The following is a 20,738-nucleotide window of genomic DNA, read 5'->3' on the forward strand; positions in this document are numbered from 1 at the left end:
GACAGGGGGCAGAAAGATCATTGATCTCTAGAAGGTACAGGACCATTTGGAGCATATAGTCAGATAACATCCAATTACTAGTTGTCTCAGGGAAGAAAGAGGGAAAACGAGTGCAGGATGGAACAGTGAGGTGGTTAGCCTACAGGCAGCTGGAGGGACAGATCTAAGAGAAAGAGTTACATACCCAGGCATGAGTGATGGTTGATTCAGCAAAGTGGAAAATAAGGCCAACATGGTTGACCAGCTCAGTTCACAACATTTTCAGTGTAGAGACGTTTAGATAATTCCACTCTTCTGTAACATCAACACTTCTGGAATGAACTGGTAGGGCTGCAGCAATGGATGTAAAGTGCTTACTCTAAGAAACAGAACCTTAGCTTGTAGTTTCAGTTTCTTGACCCTTTTTCCGCTTTCATGGATCCTATCACAGAGTCAGTGAAAGTAGAATGTACTATTTGACAATATAATGTAATCATTTACTCTCAATATAACCTGAACTAAAAAGCAGACTGCGATTACTCAATGTTTGTCCTATGACATTTTTGACTCACCTTTGCAACAGATGTACTTGGTGCTATCAGGTTTGGCGACTCTTCTGCATCGGGGGAATCAACAGACATCTGATGGCACAGAGATTTTGGGGGAGTATCTAGAGTTCTGCCTCCATTCGCATAGGACGCTTTATGCGGACTGCTCTCGCCCGTCTCCTGCTGACAGGGAGCTACTTGTGGGTGGCTTCCCTTGTTTTCGGGTGCAGTTCTAAGTGCAGTCATTTTGGTGAGCAATGCTTTTGGCAGCATGTCCATGGAGTCTGCACGAGATGAGCATTCCGGTATCCGCAGGTCCTCATCTGCGCTAGATGACTCGTGATGGCAGTTTCTGTAAGGGTGGTGCTGAGGGCTAGCTGAAACGGAGGGTGTGGTGGATAAAACTGATTCCGCTTGGCTGTCTTCATCCTCATCATCGTTGTCATTCTCATCCTCATCTGGGCCATCTGAATCATCGACATCATATCCGGGCCGATCACAGCCAAAGCGATGCCTCTCACCTGTTTAACGAGAACCAACAAAATATTACAGAAGTTGTAGAGCCTTTATGGATTCCATTTTCAGTACTATTATATAGATGCCAAATTGTAGGTGGAGGCTTTGAGACACTCACCTAAACACAGTGCATACATACACTTACACAACAGAAATGTATAGCAATAAAATAATTATTTGTAAACAGTTTGGGCAAAAGAGTGTAGCAACTATTATCTCAGATAGGAATACACATAATACTACATTTTAAAACAATCCCGTTTGAAAACATATAAACACCACCACATTTTGTTTAGCAGGAGCAGATCACAATGATGGCTAACAGGAGGGGTACATAAACCCACCTCACCAACTTCACTATACAAGAAAAAGAGCTGCACAACACAATCACCATAGAAGTGCTGGCAGGTGTTTCTCTTCCCAGGTACATTTTGAAGAAAATGTTAAGTAGTGCCTTCTACATTACACATTAAAGAAAATTCATAGAAAGCTAGACGAATTACAGGCACTTCTGAAGGGGAACACATGTGATAGGCACACTATACAAGAGCATTTCTTTTCAGCAACAAATCAGGTGTTTACCCATTAGAAAATTGTGCACCTGATAAAAACTAGGAATATATGTTTGGGATTTATAAAGCATACACCCACCCTAGCTCAGAATCAATGGAGCGCAGGATGCAGAGGCGACAAATATTTGTGTCACATCACAGAAACTGTGTCCTATACAGTGTGCTACTACCGAGCAGGGACAAATGACAATAATACATTGTATGAAGTTACATTAGTTTGAAATGTTACACCATGAGATACACGTACACCAGCTTAACATACTGTTCTAGGGTATATCACATACTTCGTAGTGTGTCAATGTATGCAATACAATTAGAATAGTGAAATAAAATAAAATCAGAATAAATGACATGACATGACTTGTTTCTTCCAAAGTACAGCCCTGTATTGATCAACTATTTCCAGCATTAAATCAATGATGTTAGAATGACGCTCATACATTCAAGTATTTTGCTAATGATCATATGCTCAATGTGCTAACCTGCCAGCAGTTCTGGTCAAATAGTTTAAAATACTCTGAAATATGCTGCAGGTCTGGTCAACGTTCTGGCCTGTCAGGTTCCATATTGTCAATGGAATTTCCATATCGACATGCTGGTTTCTCAATATTATTGCCGTGAAACATTACTACTCCCAGTAAGTAACCATGTCAGTTTCACATTGCACCATGAACATTAATATGCCAGTTTTACATTGACTGAAAATGATCAAGACAGATGGCATTGCTCCAGAATAGTGCTATAAGGGAGATTGGCACAGAATACTTTCGGAGAAAATGCTGCACAGATAATGGTCTACAATAAAGTTAACTGAGAAACGCCTTTCTGAAAGAGTGTAAGAGGCACCAATCACAAATTATGGCTCCTGTTTGATTCTGCACCTTGCTCGCTGCCATGATGCAAAGCATGTCTCAGTAAAAAGAGAATTATGAAATGCCGCCCACTTAAGAATATTTTTCAACAGTGTAAAAGTGAATTGCAGACTGCAACCATTCAAAGTGATTCAAGAGACTGGCTGAAGACATGCCAAGAAATTCTCTACATGACAGTACAAAAAGACCTGATTTCATACTTTAAAAGACACAAAAGTAAATCAAGTATTTCTTCAACTATTGCCTAGAGATGCTAAGGGCATGCACAAACGCCATGGAAGTTGGAACTGTGACCCATTGAGGGTTTGACACCAAAGGAACTAAGCAGTTTGCAGAACACCGATTGAAGCCCATATCACAACTGCAAAAAGTCTGTCAAATATTTTTAAAATTATGCAAACAGATGTACAGTGGTTGAACTCATGGGAAGAATTGAGGTTGTCATGAACGGATGAGCTGGGTAGAGAACTGACACAAGATGAATGGGAAAGGGTCTGGAGAGTTTTGGATAAAGCTAAAGCGGATTTACAACTGTGTTACACTCATCAGAGAATATTGAGTAGAACCTATTGGACCCCGGCCCGTATGTATGCTTTAGGAATGGTGGATGGTGACAGTTGTTGGGGTTGTGGGAAAGAGAGGGGTAGTTTGCTTCATATGTTGTGGAGTTGTGAAAGAGTGACACATTTCTGGAGAGATGTGGTTGATAGGATTGACCAGGTTTGGGGCATCACCTATCCACGGAATCCATTAGCAATCATTTTGCAATTACCAAGGAATGGTTGCAAATATGATTGGGTAATATCGTGTTGGATTGCCAAAGTTCTGTTAGTAGCTACTAAACAGATATTAAAGGTCTGGAAGACAAGAAAGAAACCAACAGTAGAGGATTGGATTTTAGATGTGCAAATTCTATCTAAATATGAGAAGACTATGTTTTATGAGCAATGCAAAGAAGCACGTTATGATGAACAATGGGGGGATTTCAATATTTTTATGGGTAAACCATCTTGATCGGAAATGTGTAATAGAATGGGTTTGCATCACGTCTAATGGAGACGTTTTGGGGGGGAGGGTGCTTGTGTTGTTATGTTTTCTTGTTTTGTGTTGTCTGTTATGTTTGGGAATGTCAGGCCACCGCTCAGGGCTATGTTTTTAAATGTGTTGCGGTTAATATGCATTTCAAGGTTATTGTTTTCTTTGATTCAGGTTTATGTTGTTACCTGGTTGATAGCCTGTTGGCCTAGTAACATTTGCTTTATACGATATGTTTCTTGTTGAAAATAAGAAATAAAGTTAGGGAAAAAAAAGTCTGGGATTTCATTACAGTTATGACCATGGCTCCCAAGCACATAGCAGGATGCACTGGTGTATTAAAGAAGACTGTATTCAATTTCAATGACTGTACTTGGCATTTAATTTAGTTTAACCAAAATAATATGAGATGTAATGTAAAAACAGGAACCAGCATTTAAATGGTCAGTTTTCGCTCTGCGTTGTATGTATTTTCTTTGAATAACACTGTGATTTAATTAATTTGAGATTAAACATGCCCGAACATAGCTTAATGTTGAATTGTGCTGATTATCGTGCCCAAACTGGATGCAAGCCTAGAACCTTAATGGACAAACTTCAAAGTGATGCACCACATATATCAAAGCCTAGGCCTTTCATAAAATCCATTTGCTGAAGTCAGGAGAAACAACTTATTGACTGAACAAGTCTTGAAATGTATAACATATCAGGAAGGAGAATGTGCTGGGGATTTACAAAAGTGCCCTCTATTGCTGCTCTCTGCTCTAACTTTCAGTGCTATGTGGATGACACCCAAATAACTTGTTTTCAGACTCCCCTCTACCACCTCTTCTCCCTTCTTCATCTCTGACTGTCTGTTTGTCTGTCTGCAATCCAGGAGTGGTGCACCACCAACGACATCTGCCTTAATGCCAGTAAGACAGAGATCTTCCTCATCGGCACACCTGCACCTTCCTTTCCTGTCACCCTCTGGCCGACCTCCCATGGCCCTCTCCCTGCTCCCACTTGCGAGGCTAAGAACCTCAGGGTCATCTTTAACTCCATGCTTTCCTTTTCTTCGACGTCTCAAAAAAATCTAACTACCAACTGCACCTCCTCAGAGGTATTCTTGCTTTCCTCTGCTTCCCCGAGAAGCTCACCGTCTCCAGAGCTCTGGTTCTCTCTAGGCTGGACTATTGTAACAGCCTCTTTCTAAATCTGCCTGCAACCACTCGCCATCCTCTGCAGCTCATCCAGAACAGGACTGCAGGACTTGTCCTTGGCCTCAAGCTCTGGGATCGTATCTCTCCAGTCCTGAAATCTCTTTATTGGCTCCCAGTGGCTGCAAGGATTAAACTCAAGACCCTTTGCATTGTCCACAAGGCTTTCTGGGGCCTGAGTGCACAATACCTTCAACTCTCCCTCCATAAATACATTCCTATTCAAGCTCTTTACTCCTTCACCTCCAACTCCCTCAGTGTCAATCACTTCTCCAAGAAACAAGTTGGGGGTAGATTCCTTTCCTCGGCTGGGGACTCCCTCTGGGACAGCCTCCCTGCTTCTCTGGAACTTGAGGAGAACCATTTTTGGATCTGGAAGCACCTCAAGACCTTCCTCTTTACTTCTGCCTTCGCTCTTCCTCTCCCATGCTAATCTGTCTGCTTTGGCACCGGGCACCTGGTTACACTCTGATTTCGGGCCCAGATCCCTGCCCTCCCAGCAAACACACCCGCACTGCCTCCTGGCAACCCCTGCACTTGGGTCTGTATCTGGAGCCCTATTGTCCCCTTTCATCACTTATCATACACCTGTTGTCTACACCTTATTCTCGCACTTACACCTGCTGGGCGTTGTTGTTCTATCACGTGTTCAGCACTTTCCACTCCCCCTCCTTCCCCTTGTACTTCTCCCCTTCCCTCTCCCATGCACTTGCATGTTATCAATGTCACTGGGCCTAGTAAGATCGATGCATTGTCCTCTGTTGTTTCCCCTCCCTAGCCTCACTGCGCTCTGAAACACTTGTGTATGGGCAAGATACAAATAAAATATATCATATCATATGTCATATCATATACTCTTCACTTACAAATTGAAGAAAATGTTCTTTGAGTGACTTTGAAAGAAAAACTTTAATTGTTTTAAAAAAATCATATCTTTTGAAAGCTAGGTCCTATCAATGTGGGACCTGTTGCAAATCATAGATACAAAATGGGTCTTTTGATCAATTTAAAATGTGCATAATGTGTAATGGAAACATTTGGAATTATAGGAAAATCGATTATCTGTGAAAATATCAATTGCACAGGGACAGGTGGCGCATTTGTTTGTACACACTGATCTACAAAATATGGTGATCTATATTTTATTAAGCTTGCACTTTTAATTCCACAGTTATATACAAAAGTAGAAACGCTTCCCCATAAGTTAGAAGTGAGTTCCCTTTTTCACCTGCAATCATGGGACCGGAGAAAACCACACCACACAAGGCTTGGAAGGAGCTTAAAAATGTATAATAGCATGCACACAGAATTGAGGGATTAATTAACATAGGGAGATGAACAAGGACAATTTTCGGGATACAACTGGGGAGAGGTGGGCAGAGGTAAGAGAACTGGATGACTGATCCCCATGCAAACTGGAGAAAGAAGCAATTGGGAGAGGGATGACCCCTCCAGAATGGGAACTGGTTTCCATACAACAAGCTAAAAAGTTTGCTGGTGGAGTCATTTGAGACTGACTAAGTGCCTGCTGATTTAAAAAGTAAGAAGAACCCTGAGATAACCCTAAATTGTCCCTATATTGTCCATGGTAAAATATCAGGTATTAAAGAGGCTGGGAATCAGGGGCAATGTTAATATGACAAAGACCAGGTGTAGTGTTAGGCAAGATTTCCCGTATCTCCAATTTACCTCGACTAACATGTCAGATGTAATTTCCTTAAATCCAAATGCATTTTTGTATTGAGGCACAATTTAAAATTGGATGCATTTTGGTGTCACTTAAAAGCAGACTGTTTTTGTAAAATTGAACACCATTAAATCCAGGGACATCATGTCACCAAAATGTAAGGGGCAGTGCAAGTGACATCACACGACTTTTGACCTCTGGTGAAACCACAGGAAGTGATGTAATTTGACCACCCCCCAAAGTTACATCACAGGAAGTGATGAAACATGACCTTTTACCCCTTGACAAAACAGGAAGTGGCATCACAGAGCATTGCTCCTAAGCACGCTACGAACAAAATGGTTGCGATATCGATATAATGTGATATGCATTTCATACAAGAATGGATCACCATATGGATCGTTGATCTCAGTATGTATAGGCACATATTACCAAATTACTTTGAATGCAAGGCCAAGGCCAAATGATAATTATGTGCTGTCATATAGCACCTACGCCTAAGAACAAATACATATATCACCCAACCTGTGTTGGTACTCATTTATCGACCTCAGAAGGATGAAAGGCTGAGTTGAGGAGGTGTTTAAGAACAGACTAAATCAGTGAATCACCCCCTGAAGTGTGCCTGAAATAAACCTATAATGAATTTAGAATTATTGTATAGAATTCCAGAAAGACAAATTATTTTATATTCCTACTCTTTCCTATTAGTGTCATTGCTCAGAGTGTTACATCTACGGAACCCCTGTTCTTTTTTTTTAAGAGTCCTGAACAAGAAAGCCACCCACTCTAGAAACAAAGAGCCACATGGTGCTGGCCAACGCAGGAGCCAACATAAAAAAAAAAAAGACATTTTCTTTTTTTAAAAAAACATTAGGGGTAGTAAGGGAGACCACAGGGGTCATACCTGCGACACCTGGCAACCCCCAAATGTCCCCGATTACAGAAACTCTGTGGTAAATACCGGTGTAGAATAACACAGTCCATTGGGTAAGTTATGACACACGATTGTTTAATGTCATTTTGACAGTATGATAATGTCATAATGGCAGTTTTGAGTATATCAGATGTTTGCACAACCAAACTAAACACAGAAAATTCATTATATTCAAAGGAAATTGTGTAACGTGTTGAAGCCCTGCAGTCCCTTAACTTGAATTGCACAAGCACACATAAGTATAATGTAACAGAGCAAGTGTGCTGTAAAATTGGTCCTTTACACTAGAGAATATTATCTTTCCAAATCAAAATGTATAGAGCTGTAGGTAAGCAAATGGGGTAGATGAGAATGAATCAATCTCTCTCTCTCTCTCTCTCTCTCTCTCTCTCTCTCTCTCTCTCTCTCTCTCTCTCTCTCTCTCTCTCTCTCTCTCTATATATATATATATATATATATATATATATATGATGGACGAATTTGAATGACATTTCCCCAAATAAAAGTTTGTCACGTCCATCCCTCACCCCCTTCCCCGCCTGCAAACAGTGCTATTTGTGGTAAGCCGTAGCGCAAAAAACCGCTGGATGGATTTGGACCAAATAAGAAAAGTTGGGCACGAAGCGTTGACTTAATGTCCTAGACTGGTTTGGGGTAAAGTATTTTTAAAATATTCAGAAAATGGGGTTCCCTGCTCCCAGAAACGTTTATATATCTCCTGTGGTGTTTTTAGGCAGGAAGACTTTTCAGAAATGAAATCTGCCATTCGTTTGTGCGTGATGCCGGAGATAATATCCGGGAAAGCTGTAAACGAAAAGTGCTCAAAATGCTATTTGGATGAGAAACGGTGCAATTACATCAGGCTAGAGGTGGCAAGGGTCAAAAGAGGACATCACTTGAAGTTGGGTAGTTGGGGGTATGTCTTGGAAGCCAGTTACAGGTAGAACATTTTTGGCTTATTGGGGGAATCTCACAAGATTGCCGAGGCAATACTGCAAGACACGCTCGGAAACTAAACTTCATCACACAAACCGAAGAGTGATAAGGGGTAATGGGACAGGGTTAGAGAATAAAAAGCAATTGAAAGGAGTGGAGGCACCAAGGAACGAGGAGGTGGGCACATGGTGAGTTCCTGTGTGGACGGGGAAGACTTTAATTGTCAAGTTTTTTTGGTTTATCGAGGCAATACCGGGGGGTTACCGCTGTCACTTTTGCCAGTTTTCCCCATTATCAGGGGAATCGGCACAACCGCGGGAAAGGGAGTGAAAACAATGTACACCTGCAGAGATCACAACTATTAGGCAGGGGTCAATGGGAAGAAATTATTGGAATAACGTGTACAGTGACACGAGCCCGAAGGCCATGACTAGTGGGCCCCAAAGAAACCTACCGTTGCAACAAGTACAGTGGCCAAGTTCGAAGGCCATGGCTAGTGGTCCCCAAAGAAACCTGTTGGTGCAACATGTACAGTGGCCACGACTGAAGGCCATCCATGGCCACTGGTAATGGCCAAAGTCCATGGCTAGTGGGCCTCAATGAAACCTTTTGGTGCAACATATACAGTGGGGGGGTAAGGCCAAAGTTCATGGCTAGTGGGCCCCAAAGAAACCTATTGCCATAACATATTCTGTGGTCACGGCTGAATGCCATGGCTAGTTGGCCCCAAATTAAACAATTGGTACAACATGCATATTGGCCATGGTCGAAAGCCATGGCTAGTGGGAACCAAAGAAACCTTTAGTACAACATGTACAGTGACCAGGGCCAAAGGCCATGGCTAGTGGGCCCCAAAGAAACTGTAATAAAAACCTTGACGTTCAGTGAAAAAGAATTAGTTGAGAGTTAATGTGACCAGTTGAACATGACAAATAAATAGCAAAAAACCTTTGAAATTCGGTGAAAAAACCTTGGTCAAGAGAGAGTCCAGGTGATCAGATTTAACGCAACAAATCCCTGGAGATTAAATACTCGCATTTCAAGGAAACCCACCTGAACTGTAAGCTGCATTTTCATGAAGGGAGGAAGCCCTGTAAATTTTGGTTTGGCTTACAACTGCGTGAAACTGTTGAGCTGTGTAATAAACCTTTGTTGAACACTGTATTGTCTCTGGCTCACTACTTAACAGTGGTGGCAGCGGTGGGATTGTGAAGCGACACGTCTACCCAACGGAATGGAGGCAGTCTTAAAGGCATTGGGTGAAGGGCAACAGCAGTTGCAACAACTAGTGCAGGTGCAAGGCCATCAGGCCCAAGCGGGCAGACAAGCCCTATAACAAGCTCTACAAGTGCAAACAGCAGCTGAAGAGCAGGGCAGCGAAGCCTTGAGAATTTTTGGGGAATCCGTAGCGGCACATCGGGCTCATCCAGCCATTCCTCCTACCGTGCTACAAAAATACCAGTCGGGAAACAACCCCAGCTTCTTCTTTGTGAATTTTGAACGAATAGCACGGGCAGCACAATGGCCACAGGACAGATGGCCATTCTTTTTGGCCCCACTACTCACTGGAGTAATGCAAAGAGCCTATCAGGCGGCCAACCCTACCGGGGACACCCCGTATGCAGATATCAAGAAGTCAGTACTGGAGAGGCTAGGGATGGACGAGGAATCCTATAGGCTCCAGTTTCGGGAAACACGACTAAAACCCGGCGAAAGCCCAAGGCAGCTGTTTTATCGAGTACAAGACTTAGCGGAGAAGTGGCTGCAACCCAATACCGTCAAAATTGGGCAGATCAAAGAAAAGGTAATGCTGGAACAATTCATTGAGGCCCTACCAGGTCCCATCCAACGATGGGTTAGGCAACATCATCACCTGACACTGTCGAAAGCCATAGATATGGCCACAGCATACCAAAAAGCTGGGACACCACGTACTTTTACGGCCCTGCTAGCAAGGTATCACAATGAAACTCCTTCCTTGCACAGTAATCACCGGGGAGGTACACAGGAGCCACGGAACAGACCAGAGATTAAGCCCAATAACAGAACCAGCATACTGAAAGGGCAGGCACCCCAATGCTTTGAATGCAAGGAATGGGGCCACACGGCCAGGTTCTGTGCCAAGAGAAACAAAACAGAACCCATGGAGATCAGACCCTTACAACAGCACGGACAGCTGAAGAAACTGCCTTATGTGATTGGGGTAACAGTGGATGGACATTCCCAATAAGCCATGATGGATAGCGGCAGCAGACAGACGGCCATCCAACCGCATGTGAGTGAGCAAGACCCAGGACAGGTGAGAACTATTGACATTAAATGTGTACATGGGCATATAAAAGGGTAGCCTACGAAAGATGTTGTGATAGGGTTACAGGTTAAAGAGATACCAGTTAAAGTGGCCATTATCCCCACCATACCCGCTCCCATCCTAATAGGAACAGATATTCCAGAACTTGATAAATGGTTACAAGAAGCCCCTTTTCCCCAAACGGAGATCAGAGGACGGGACATAAGAGAAGGCCTCAAGGAACCAGAAAAGGAAGACTAAATTGAATGGGAAAAAAGAAGTGGATATTGCACTCAGACTGGCGAGTGGGGGACCATCTTCTCTCCTTCAGGACCAAAGCAGGTCTAGATGAAACCCTAAAAAGGGCACGTGAGCAACCCTTAGCAATACAAGAAAACCCGGTTACCACTCCGTACTTCAAGGAGGATCAGGGGCTATATTATAGGGTAACCCGAGGCCCAGATAACCGAGAGAAAGAACAATTGTTGCTTCCCCAGTCGCATCGGAAGACACTGATTCAGCTACCTCATGATCACTCAACAGGGGGCCACTTAGCAGAAAACATGATGGGGAAAAGGGTGCTACAAAACTTCTACTGTCCTGGAATATATGCAGACATAGCCAGATATTGCCAGGAGTGCGTCAGTTGTCAGAAAACTAGCAACCTCATACCGGCCCGAGCACCCTTCAACGAATGCCTCTGATCAAGGAGCCCTTCCAGAGGGTAGGAATGAACATTGTGGGGCCATTAGAACCATCCAGTCGAGGGTTCCGGTTCCTCCTAGTAATAGTGGACTACGCCACCAGGTATCCCGAGGCTTTCCCTTTAAGAGGACCTCAGCGAGACAAGTATGCAATGTCCTATTACCTTTCTTTGCTCGAGTAGGCATACCCATGGATATCGTAACAGACCAAGGGAGCAATTTCATGTCGGTGGTAATGAAGGAGGAGTGCAAAACCGTAGGAATAAATCACTTGAAAACCTCAGTGTACCACCCACAAACAGATGGGGTGGTGGAACAATACAATAAAACAATTAAACAGATGATAAGGAGAGCCACAAGCCCCACCGGATTGGGGTGGGAGAGGGTTTTGCCATGGGTATTAATGGTTCTGAGGGATACCCCACAATCATCAACGGGATACTCACCTTTTGAGTTGTTGTTCGGTAGACAACCCAAGTCGGTGCTGAGATTACTAAAGGAAACCTGGGAACAACAAGAAGAAATGTCCCTCACCAAATATGTTAGTGACCTGAGGGAGCAACTGGGAAAACAGACTATACTCAAGAAAACCTGGGTAGGGCCCAAGAAAAACAAGAAAAATACTATGATCAGGGAAGTAGGCCTAGATCATTTAAGATAGGGGATAAAGTCCTGGTGTTACTGCCTACCCACACAAACAAAATGCTGGCTCAATGGCACAGGCCTTATCAGATAACCAAAATCCTGGGGCCGGTGAATTATGAGGTGGAACAACCCGAACGGAAAAACAAATATCAGAACTATCATATCAATCTACTCGAGCTGTGGAAAGAAGGAACTCAGAGTGTGCTATGTTCGGCAGTATCGAATATATCGGTCCCAGAACAAATGGTTGTGAACAGCCCTAGTAGCCTACAGGATGTTCAAGTAGGGGAACACTTGAATGAGACACAAAGAACTGAATTGTTTGATACTTTGAACCCGGTAGCTGGGACATTTTCAAGACTTTGCGGGCGAACACATATGGATACCCGTTCCATACCCACAGAGGATGGTAAAATAGTACGCCTTTGGCCGTACCGAATTCTGGAGTCAAAACGTGGGGAGATCGCCAAGAAGATAGAAAACATGCGGACACTAGGAACCATTGTGCCTTCAAAAAGCGCCTGGTGTTCTCCAGTAGTCCTAGTACCAAAACCAGATGGTACCACCAGGTTCTGTATGGACTTTCGGAAGTTGAATGCCATATCGCGATATGAAGCATATCCAATGCCCAGGATTGATGAGCTCATAGAAGGACTGGGTTCCGCCGCCTTCCTGAGCACCCTGGATTTAACCAAAGGTTATTAGCAGATTCCCCTCGAGCCTGCCGACCAAGAGAAAACAGCGTTTGCAACACCCCAGGGCTTATTTCAATTCACCGTTTTACCCTTTGGGCTACACGGAGACCCAGCCACCTTTCAAGCCCTAATGGATAAAATATTACCACCTCATGAACAATATGCGGTTGCTTATTTGGACGACATCGTAATTTACAGCAATATGTGGAACGAACATTTGTCACATTTAATCAGAGTAATACAGACCTTAAAAGAGGCAGGTTTACACATTAACCCAAAGAAATCTAAACTGGCGGCCCAGACTACCAAATACCTGGGTTATGCCGTGGGGGGGTGTAATAACCCTGCTACTGGACAAAATTCAATCCCTACAAAAACTGCGAATGCCTGAAACCAGAAAAGAAATTCTAGCCTTTCTAGGATTTGTGGGGTACTATAGAAGATTCCTGCCCCATTGTTCGACCATAGCGGCCCCCCTCACGGACTCACTAAAATCAAACCGCCCCCTGCAAATCACCACAGAGGCAAAACAGGCTTTTCAAACATTGGTACGGATGATCTCAACTCAGCCTGTACTCCACTGTCCAGACTTTACCAAATAATTTTACTTACAGGCAGATGCCTCGGGATGTGGGCTGGGAGGAGTCCTATCACAGGGGACGGAGGAAAGCCTGTGCCCTATCGCCTTCATAAGTAGGATACTCCTTCCCCATGAGATCCCGTACTCCACCCTGGAGAAGGAATGCCTAGCAATCAAGTGGCGGTGGAGTCCCTACGGTATTACCTACTGGGGAGGCATTTTACCCTCTTTACTGATCATGCACCTCTGAAATGATTGGCTACCCAGAAAGACTCCAACCATCGAGTCTTAAGATGGTTTTTGATGCTACAACCATACAACTTCACAACCGTTCACAATCCTGGAAAGTATTAGTTGGTGGCTGATTACTTATCCCGAGCCATGGACCTGCCCGAACGGCATGGGTCTTTGGGGGGAGTATGTCATTGATTGATTGATATTTTATTTCTATTGTGCTCGTACACAAGTGTTTTCAGAGCGCGACAAGGCAAGGGAGGGGAACAGGGGAGAACAAAAGAGCGATCTTACTAGGCCCAGTGACATTGAGGACGCGCAAGTGCATGGGAGAGGGGGAGGGGAAAAGTGCATGGAAGGGGGGAGAGGTGGAAAGTGCGAAGCAGAGGAGAAACAGATAAATAACAAATAAATAATAAAGGCAAAGCCAGCAATTTGCAAGTGCTAGGTTTAAGTCAGCAGACAGGGTAGGTCTGATAAGTGCAGGAATAAAAAGGGGGGCTGTATGGGTACAGATACAGACCCCAGTGCAAGGGGTGGCCCAGAGGCAGTGCGGGAGGGTGGCAGGATGAGCAGGTACCTGGGCCCAAAAGACAGAGGGTGACCAGGTGCACTGTGCCAAGAGAGAACAGATCAGCAGGGGAGAGGGGGAGCGAAGGCAGAAGAATAGAGGAAGGTCTTGAGGTGCTTCCGGAACCGGAGATTGTTCTCAAGTTTTAGAGTGGCAGGGAGGCTGTTCCAGAGGGAGGCCCCAGCCGAAGACAGAGATCTACCCCCAGCGCGTTTCTTAGAAAAACGACTGACCCTGAGTGAGTTGGAGGTAGAGGAGCGAAGAGCTCGAGAGGGGAGGTATTTGCGGAGGGATAGCTGAAGGTATTTTGGACCCAGGCCCCAGAAAGCCTTGTGGACAATGCAGAGGGTTTTGAATTTAATCCTTGCATCCACTGGGAGCCAGTGGAGAGATTTCAGAGCTGGAGAGATACGATCCCAGGGCTTGAGGTCAAGGACAAGCCTCGCAGTCCTTTTCTGGATTAGTTGCGGAGAGTAGAGGCAGGTAGATTTAGAAAGAGGCTTTTACAATAGCCCAAGCTAGAGAGAACCAGAGCTTGAGATACCATGAGCTTCTGGGGGAAGGAGAGGAAAGGCAGAGTACCTCTGAGGAGGTGCAGTCGGAAATTTGACTTTTTAGAGACCTCAGAGATGTAGGCGGAGAAGGAAAGGGTGGAGTCAAAGATGACCCCGAGGTTCTTAGCCTCACAGGTGGGGGTAGGAGGAGGGCCAAGGGAGGCCGGCCAGAGAGTGAGGGGAAAGGATGGTGAAGGTGTGCCGATGAGGAGGATCTCTGTCTTGCTGGCATTCAGACAAAGATCATTGGCGGCACACCAATCTTGAATGGCAGTTAGGCAATCAGAGATGAGAGAGGGAGAGGAGGTGGCAGAGGGCAGCTTGAAAATGAGTTGAGTGTCATCAGCATAACACTGGAAATTTGAGCAGAAAATGGCAATGCAGTGGGCGAGAGTTGCCAGGTATTGGTTGAAAAGCCAGGGCGAGAGGTTAGACCCCTGGGGAACCAGGGTGAAGAAGTGGCAGCCAACCAAGATACTGTGTGAGGGAAGGGTACTGAACAGAACAGCAGGGGAGGGGTGTAAGACAACGGATCAAATAATGCTACCTTTGAGTGAAACAAGTGAAATAAAACACATACGGACTACAAATCCCAGAATGCCCCACCAAATACGGCATCAGTATAAAAGCCAGAATATGGGAAAGAAAAATAAGCAAAGGAGATGGGAAAACACGCTTCCATATTCAGGCCGACCCCCACAGACAGTGACTAAAACCAAGGCTAACACATCGAGGGCTGAGCAGGGAGGAGGAGGGGAATTAGCCTCAGGTGTGGGGAAACCGTTGCTGGTAACGCCCGGCGGCAATTACTGGGGAGGAGGGGCACATGGGTTAAAATAATCACCAAACGACTCAGAGGGGGTCTTGCTTTGCAGGAGTGGAAGAAGGCTGATGGAGCGGCCCCGGAGTGGAGCGAGGCCAGTCCCGAGTACCAGTGGGCGTACTAGGGAAGAGAGAAAGAACCGCCAGAGAACGCCCTACCAGACCTACGGTCAAAGTCGGCTTTGCAGCGGAGGAAGCCCTTGAAGGGAAAAGAGCCTTAAACAGCATAAGGACGGACACTCGGAGGTGTTTGTTGTTTTTTTTTTTTTGTTTCTTCGATTTCTGGGTCGGGCGGGCCAGTGGGCTGAATCTCGGAAAGCCTACAGCTGCAAGCCTGGTGAAAAAACGGAAGGCAGTTCGGGACATTTGAAATCTCATCCCCTGGGCATTGTTGCGCACCCCCCAGCCCTCAACTCTGTCGCCTACCTGAACTCCTTGTTTAGAGGAATCTTGGCCACAAAACTCCCAGACACTTCCAACATGAATCCAAGAATTTGTGCAAGGGTTGCATCTGCAATCTGCAGAGATGGATGTGATAGATGCAGGACGATATCATGCCCAGGAAAAATTTTATGGCCTGCACCGTACATGTGGTTGCCGATGACAGTCGCTGAACCTTCCCTTGAATGGCTGCTAGCTTCTTCTCCGAGGGTGACGCCAGGAAAGCCACTGTGTCGAGTCTGGTGCTGAGAAACATCACATTCTGCGATGGCGTTAAGCAGGATTTCGGATAGTTTACAGAGAATCCCAGCTCCGTCAGTAGTCGGGCGGTCCCTTTTCTGCGTATCAGCCAGGTACGGGTATATATGTATGCCCTGAAGACGCAGATGGGCCGCACCGGTGCCAGGCATTTTGTAAACACTCTTGGGGCCGATTTCAAGCCGAATGGTAGGGCCTTGGACTGGTAGTGTTGGCCTTGCACCACGAACCATAGGAACATTCAATGTTTCCTGTGGATGGGGACATGGAAGTACGTGTCCACTAGGTCCAACAATGTCAAGAAATTCCCTTTCTACAGTTGGCCAAGCACATGCTGCAACGTGACCATCCTGAATTTTTAGGGACTTCAGGTACTTGTTCAGACGGCACAGGTCCAGGATGGGTCTCCTTCTTAGCGAATCCCAGGCAAATCTCGTACCCATCCTTGCTGTGGTCTGGGTAAAGACGTCGTAAATGTTTGTCCTCCACAAAGACGTTCCTTAGCCCGCATTTGGTCCTCCCTCCTTTTTCTCCTCTGTCATGGTTGGAGGGTGCGGAGTAGGCCCAAGTTGGCTGTCCAGAAACTTAGACGAATCTTTGACCTTGAGGGGTGCAAAACTTCAAAAAAACGCATCCCTGATGCCGGCCAATTAGGAAAGAGCACACAGGCTCTGGTGGAAAAAAATTGCATTTTTTTTGCGAGAAAACGTGGAAAAACATACAAAATAGCTGAAAGAGCAACTCGAGGACTCCCAAAACTGAAGCGTGAGGTAAAAATTTGAACATGGCTGCCAGAGGCGGGTTTAGGGAGAGGACTGCCATTGGATGGAGGCAGTATGACCCAGAGGACAGTGATTGGTTTAGAGGAGCAATATAGTTTTAAAGTGAAAATGAAACTGTTTTCTTTTACAGATGGGGAATATTCATGAGCATGTGCATCCATGCCAGAGCCTATGCAGGAGAACGCGAGTAAGACTTCGACACAGAGGCATAGTGTTGATTGCTATACATTTTTATTAAAGGAAATGGGTTGGAGAAAAGCCAGTCTTTCCCCAACTCTTTAAGGGGTTTCCCAGCCTCAACAAAACTAACTACAGTCTCTGTCAAGATGTCCATATTAAAAAGTCTTCTGTCCTATGTCCAAAACCCTACGCTGCCCCTCACATGCTATATCGATCATAAAGTGCCTAATGTTCTCTATCTGCCACTTGCAGCTGTAGTTCTGAAGTATAGAGGGGCAAATAAATAGGGCTTAATATATTTATTATATACTTTTATAAGATTAATTTTACATAGTGCTATGGATTAACAGGGAACATGAACTGTGCGTCTTCTCTGCTTGGCTTCTCCTCCAACTGTCGCTTCCCACGTTCCATCTCGTCACCTTCATCCTCGTGCGCAAGCATTCTCTCGTGCAACTGCACGGACCATTTTACATGTGAGGATACTACACATCTCCCTTCTTTATATAGAAGACCTTTTTGGCATAATCCCTTTATTCTACATAGTCACACAGATATCTTGGCGGTCTGCATTCTCTTCCCGTCCTGGATCTCATCCTGTTACTTCCCTCTTGATGCTTATCTGATTCTGTTGCCAAGGAAATAACTCTCTTAGAAATTCTGCTCAACACCTCACTCTCCCTTCGTATGTTCTTATCACCCATGTCAACCGTTATACCAGCTCTTCCTCTCTCACTATCCACTTCACCCAAGCCAGCAGACTTACTCCCCCAACATTGATCACTTATATCCATTACTCTTTCATTGTTCCATACTCTGCCATCTTGGGTCCTAACGGCATGGGAATATATCTCTACCACTCTCACGGGCTTGGACCATTCGCAACCATCTACTCTCAAATTCGCAGGTAGTTTTATCCTCACCCAACCACCTACTTGAAATTCAGGCAATTTCCTAAAACGTTTTTTGTCATGTATTTTTTTGTTGTCAATTTGCCTGTGTCTAATATTCTCCTTTGCTTCTTCTATTTTATCGTTACTTCTCACAAGTTCATTCATCCAACCTGGAAACATGTTTGTATTGGCTTTTCTGCCTCTATTGAGTTCAAATGGTGTGACTCCAGTTGAACTGTGAGGAGTGGCTCTGTGGGCCAACAGAGTCTCCTTGACTGCCACCTTCCATTCCTTTCCATTGGCCCATGCCAATTTAATGGCATCTTTTATCACTCTGTTGAACCTCTCCACAATACCATTAGTTTGTGGATGGTAAATGGCACACAATTTATGGTTGATGGCTTTCCCTTTTAAATATGTCTTCATTTCCTCAGATTTAAACTGTGAGCCATTATCAGTGAGAACTATTTTGGGATAACCCTCTCTTTCACACACTTCTTCCATGAAATTTATAATGTTGCATGTGGTAACTTGAGGTAGGAATTTAATTTCAGCCCACCTGGTTAACATATCAATTATCACTAAACAATAAGTAGCACACCCATCACTCCAAACGGGGCCAATCACATCCATAGCTAATTCACTCCACGGACTCTCGGGGACTTCTCTCAGTACCATAGGATAGTCCGCACCCCTGCACACTTTATCACTCTTTGAGCAAAGGATACATTTTCTAACTTGGTCTTCGATCAGCCTATCACAGCCGGGCCACCAATATGTGGTTCTGATTCTCCTTTTAGTCTTCACAATGCCCTGATGTCCTTCATGAGCCATTGTTATAATCTTCTCTCTTAGCCCGATAGGGGGTATTATTTTGTCTCCTTTCATGAGATAGACACTTTGAAGATATAATTCTTCTCGCACTTCCCAAAAAACTTTAACTTCTGGAGAAAGTATCTCATTCTTCCTCCATCTCCCTTCTTTGACCATCTTCATAACTTCTAATAAAATGACATCCTTCACCATGTTATCGCTCCAATCTTCCTTGGATATAGCTTGACTAGATATTTCACACACAGCTTCTTGATCCCCAAAATCCACTTCTACATCATTAAAATTGGTCAAACGGGACAAACAATCTGCTGTAATGTTTTTTGAACCTGGAATGTATGTAACCTTGAAATTAAATTCTTGAAGTCTTGTAACCCATCTTCTAATTCTGCTGGATACTCTGTCGAGGCCTTTAGTACTGAATATTTCCACTAAAGGTTTATGATCTGTGTGTATGATGAATTGTACTCCCCATACAAAAGATCGGAATTTCTCAATGGCCCACTTGATTGCTAGAGCTTCTTTCTCAATTGTGGCGTAATTCTTTTCTGGTCCTTTAAGTAACCTTGATGCAAAAGCAATTACTAATTCTTGTCCATTATAATATTGCGATAGAGATGCGCCTAAACCCACATCACTTGCATCAGTGGTTATTACAGTCTTCCTGCCTCTAACATAGCTTTGCAGTGCCGGAGCTTGGGCTAAAGCTTTTTTTATGAACTGAAATTCTTTCTCGCTCTTCTTATTCCACAGAAATTTCTTTTTCATTTTCATTAGACTCCTCATTTCAACTGTGTGGTCTGAGAAATTCTCTATAAACTTGGCGTAATATTCAGCCATTCCCAAAAATGTTCTTAATTGATCTTTGTTGTCTGGAGTATTCATGGACTTGATAGATTCTGCCAAATCTTTCTTGGGTTTAATACCATCACCAGATATTACATGTCCCAAATATTCAATCTCCTTTCTGTTGATTTTCGATTTGGCTTCACTCAACACCATTCCAGCCTGGTGTAGTTTGTGCAAAACTTTGTTCAGCATCATATCATGCTTGTCCTGATCATTTGCATAGACTAATACATCGTCTTGAAAAAAAACTACTCCTTCCATATCACCAAGTATATTCTGCATCACTCTTTGAAAAACTGAAGCTGCTGAAATTAAGCCAAACGGCATCCTGCGAAATTGATAAAGTCCCTCTGGCGTGATAAAAGCCGTCAATGTTTTAGAATCTTCATGTAGTTTAATTTGATGGTATGCTGCTGTAAGATCTAGCGTGGAAAAGACTTTTGCAGGGCCCAAAGTGGATATTAGTTCTTGTATATTGGGTAATGGGTGTCTGTCGGGAATTACACATTTGTTTAACTCTCTCATGTCGACACATATTCTGATTTTCCCTGTAGATTTCCTAACAATGACCAATGGCGAAACCCATTCTGCTGCATCAATTTTTTCAATAATACCTTGCATTTCCAGTTTGGTTAGTTCCTCTTTGACTTCCCTTTTGAGGGCCAACGGGACATTTCTGAGTTTCTGGGCTACAGGTCTTGAATCTCTCTTTAACAATATGCGATGTGAAAATCCTTTTAAACATCCTATGACATCATCTCTAAATATTTCATTCTTTATCTTCTGGATGTTACCATTATATGGTCCATCAATTTGGTAAACCATTTCATCAGCATTGGGGTCTAAACGAACTTTGAGTAATTTCTGGTGTGTCCAGCTGAGTAGAGCAGACTCTCCACTTTTAGATACATAAATTCGACCACTTGCTTGCCTCCCTTTGAAGTCTAAATTGGCGACAAACCACCCAATTAATTCTATCCTGACTCCTCCGTAGGCTTTGGGTTTTACATCAACTTCATATAAGTACTCTGGACCGCATTTCCTCCACATCTCCTCTGGTATCAGCGTATACTTCGCTCCAGAGTCAACCATCATATTGACTGGAAATCCATTCACAACAATTTCAGT

General features: G+C 44.1%; 1 protein-coding gene across 2 annotated transcripts in view; it reads right to left on the reverse strand.

Annotated features, from left to right (window-relative positions):
- The window catches only part of HIVEP1 (HIVEP zinc finger 1), a 1,356,272-nt gene that overhangs the window by 139,075 nt on the left and 1,196,459 nt on the right, over nucleotides 1-20,738 (reverse strand). For both annotated transcript variants that reach the window (XM_069620429.1, XM_069620430.1), the window contains exon 8: nucleotides 552-1,048. In XM_069620429.1, coding sequence (XP_069476530.1) covers nucleotides 552-1,048 — 497 coding nt within the window. The remainder of the gene's footprint in view (nucleotides 1-551; nucleotides 1,049-20,738) is intronic.

Source organism: Ambystoma mexicanum, chromosome 5q, assembly GCF_040938575.1.
Source record: "Ambystoma mexicanum isolate Mex_15411 chromosome 5q, UKY_AmexF1_1, whole genome shotgun sequence".
Classification (NCBI taxonomy): domain Eukaryota; kingdom Metazoa; phylum Chordata; class Amphibia; order Caudata; family Ambystomatidae; genus Ambystoma; species Ambystoma mexicanum.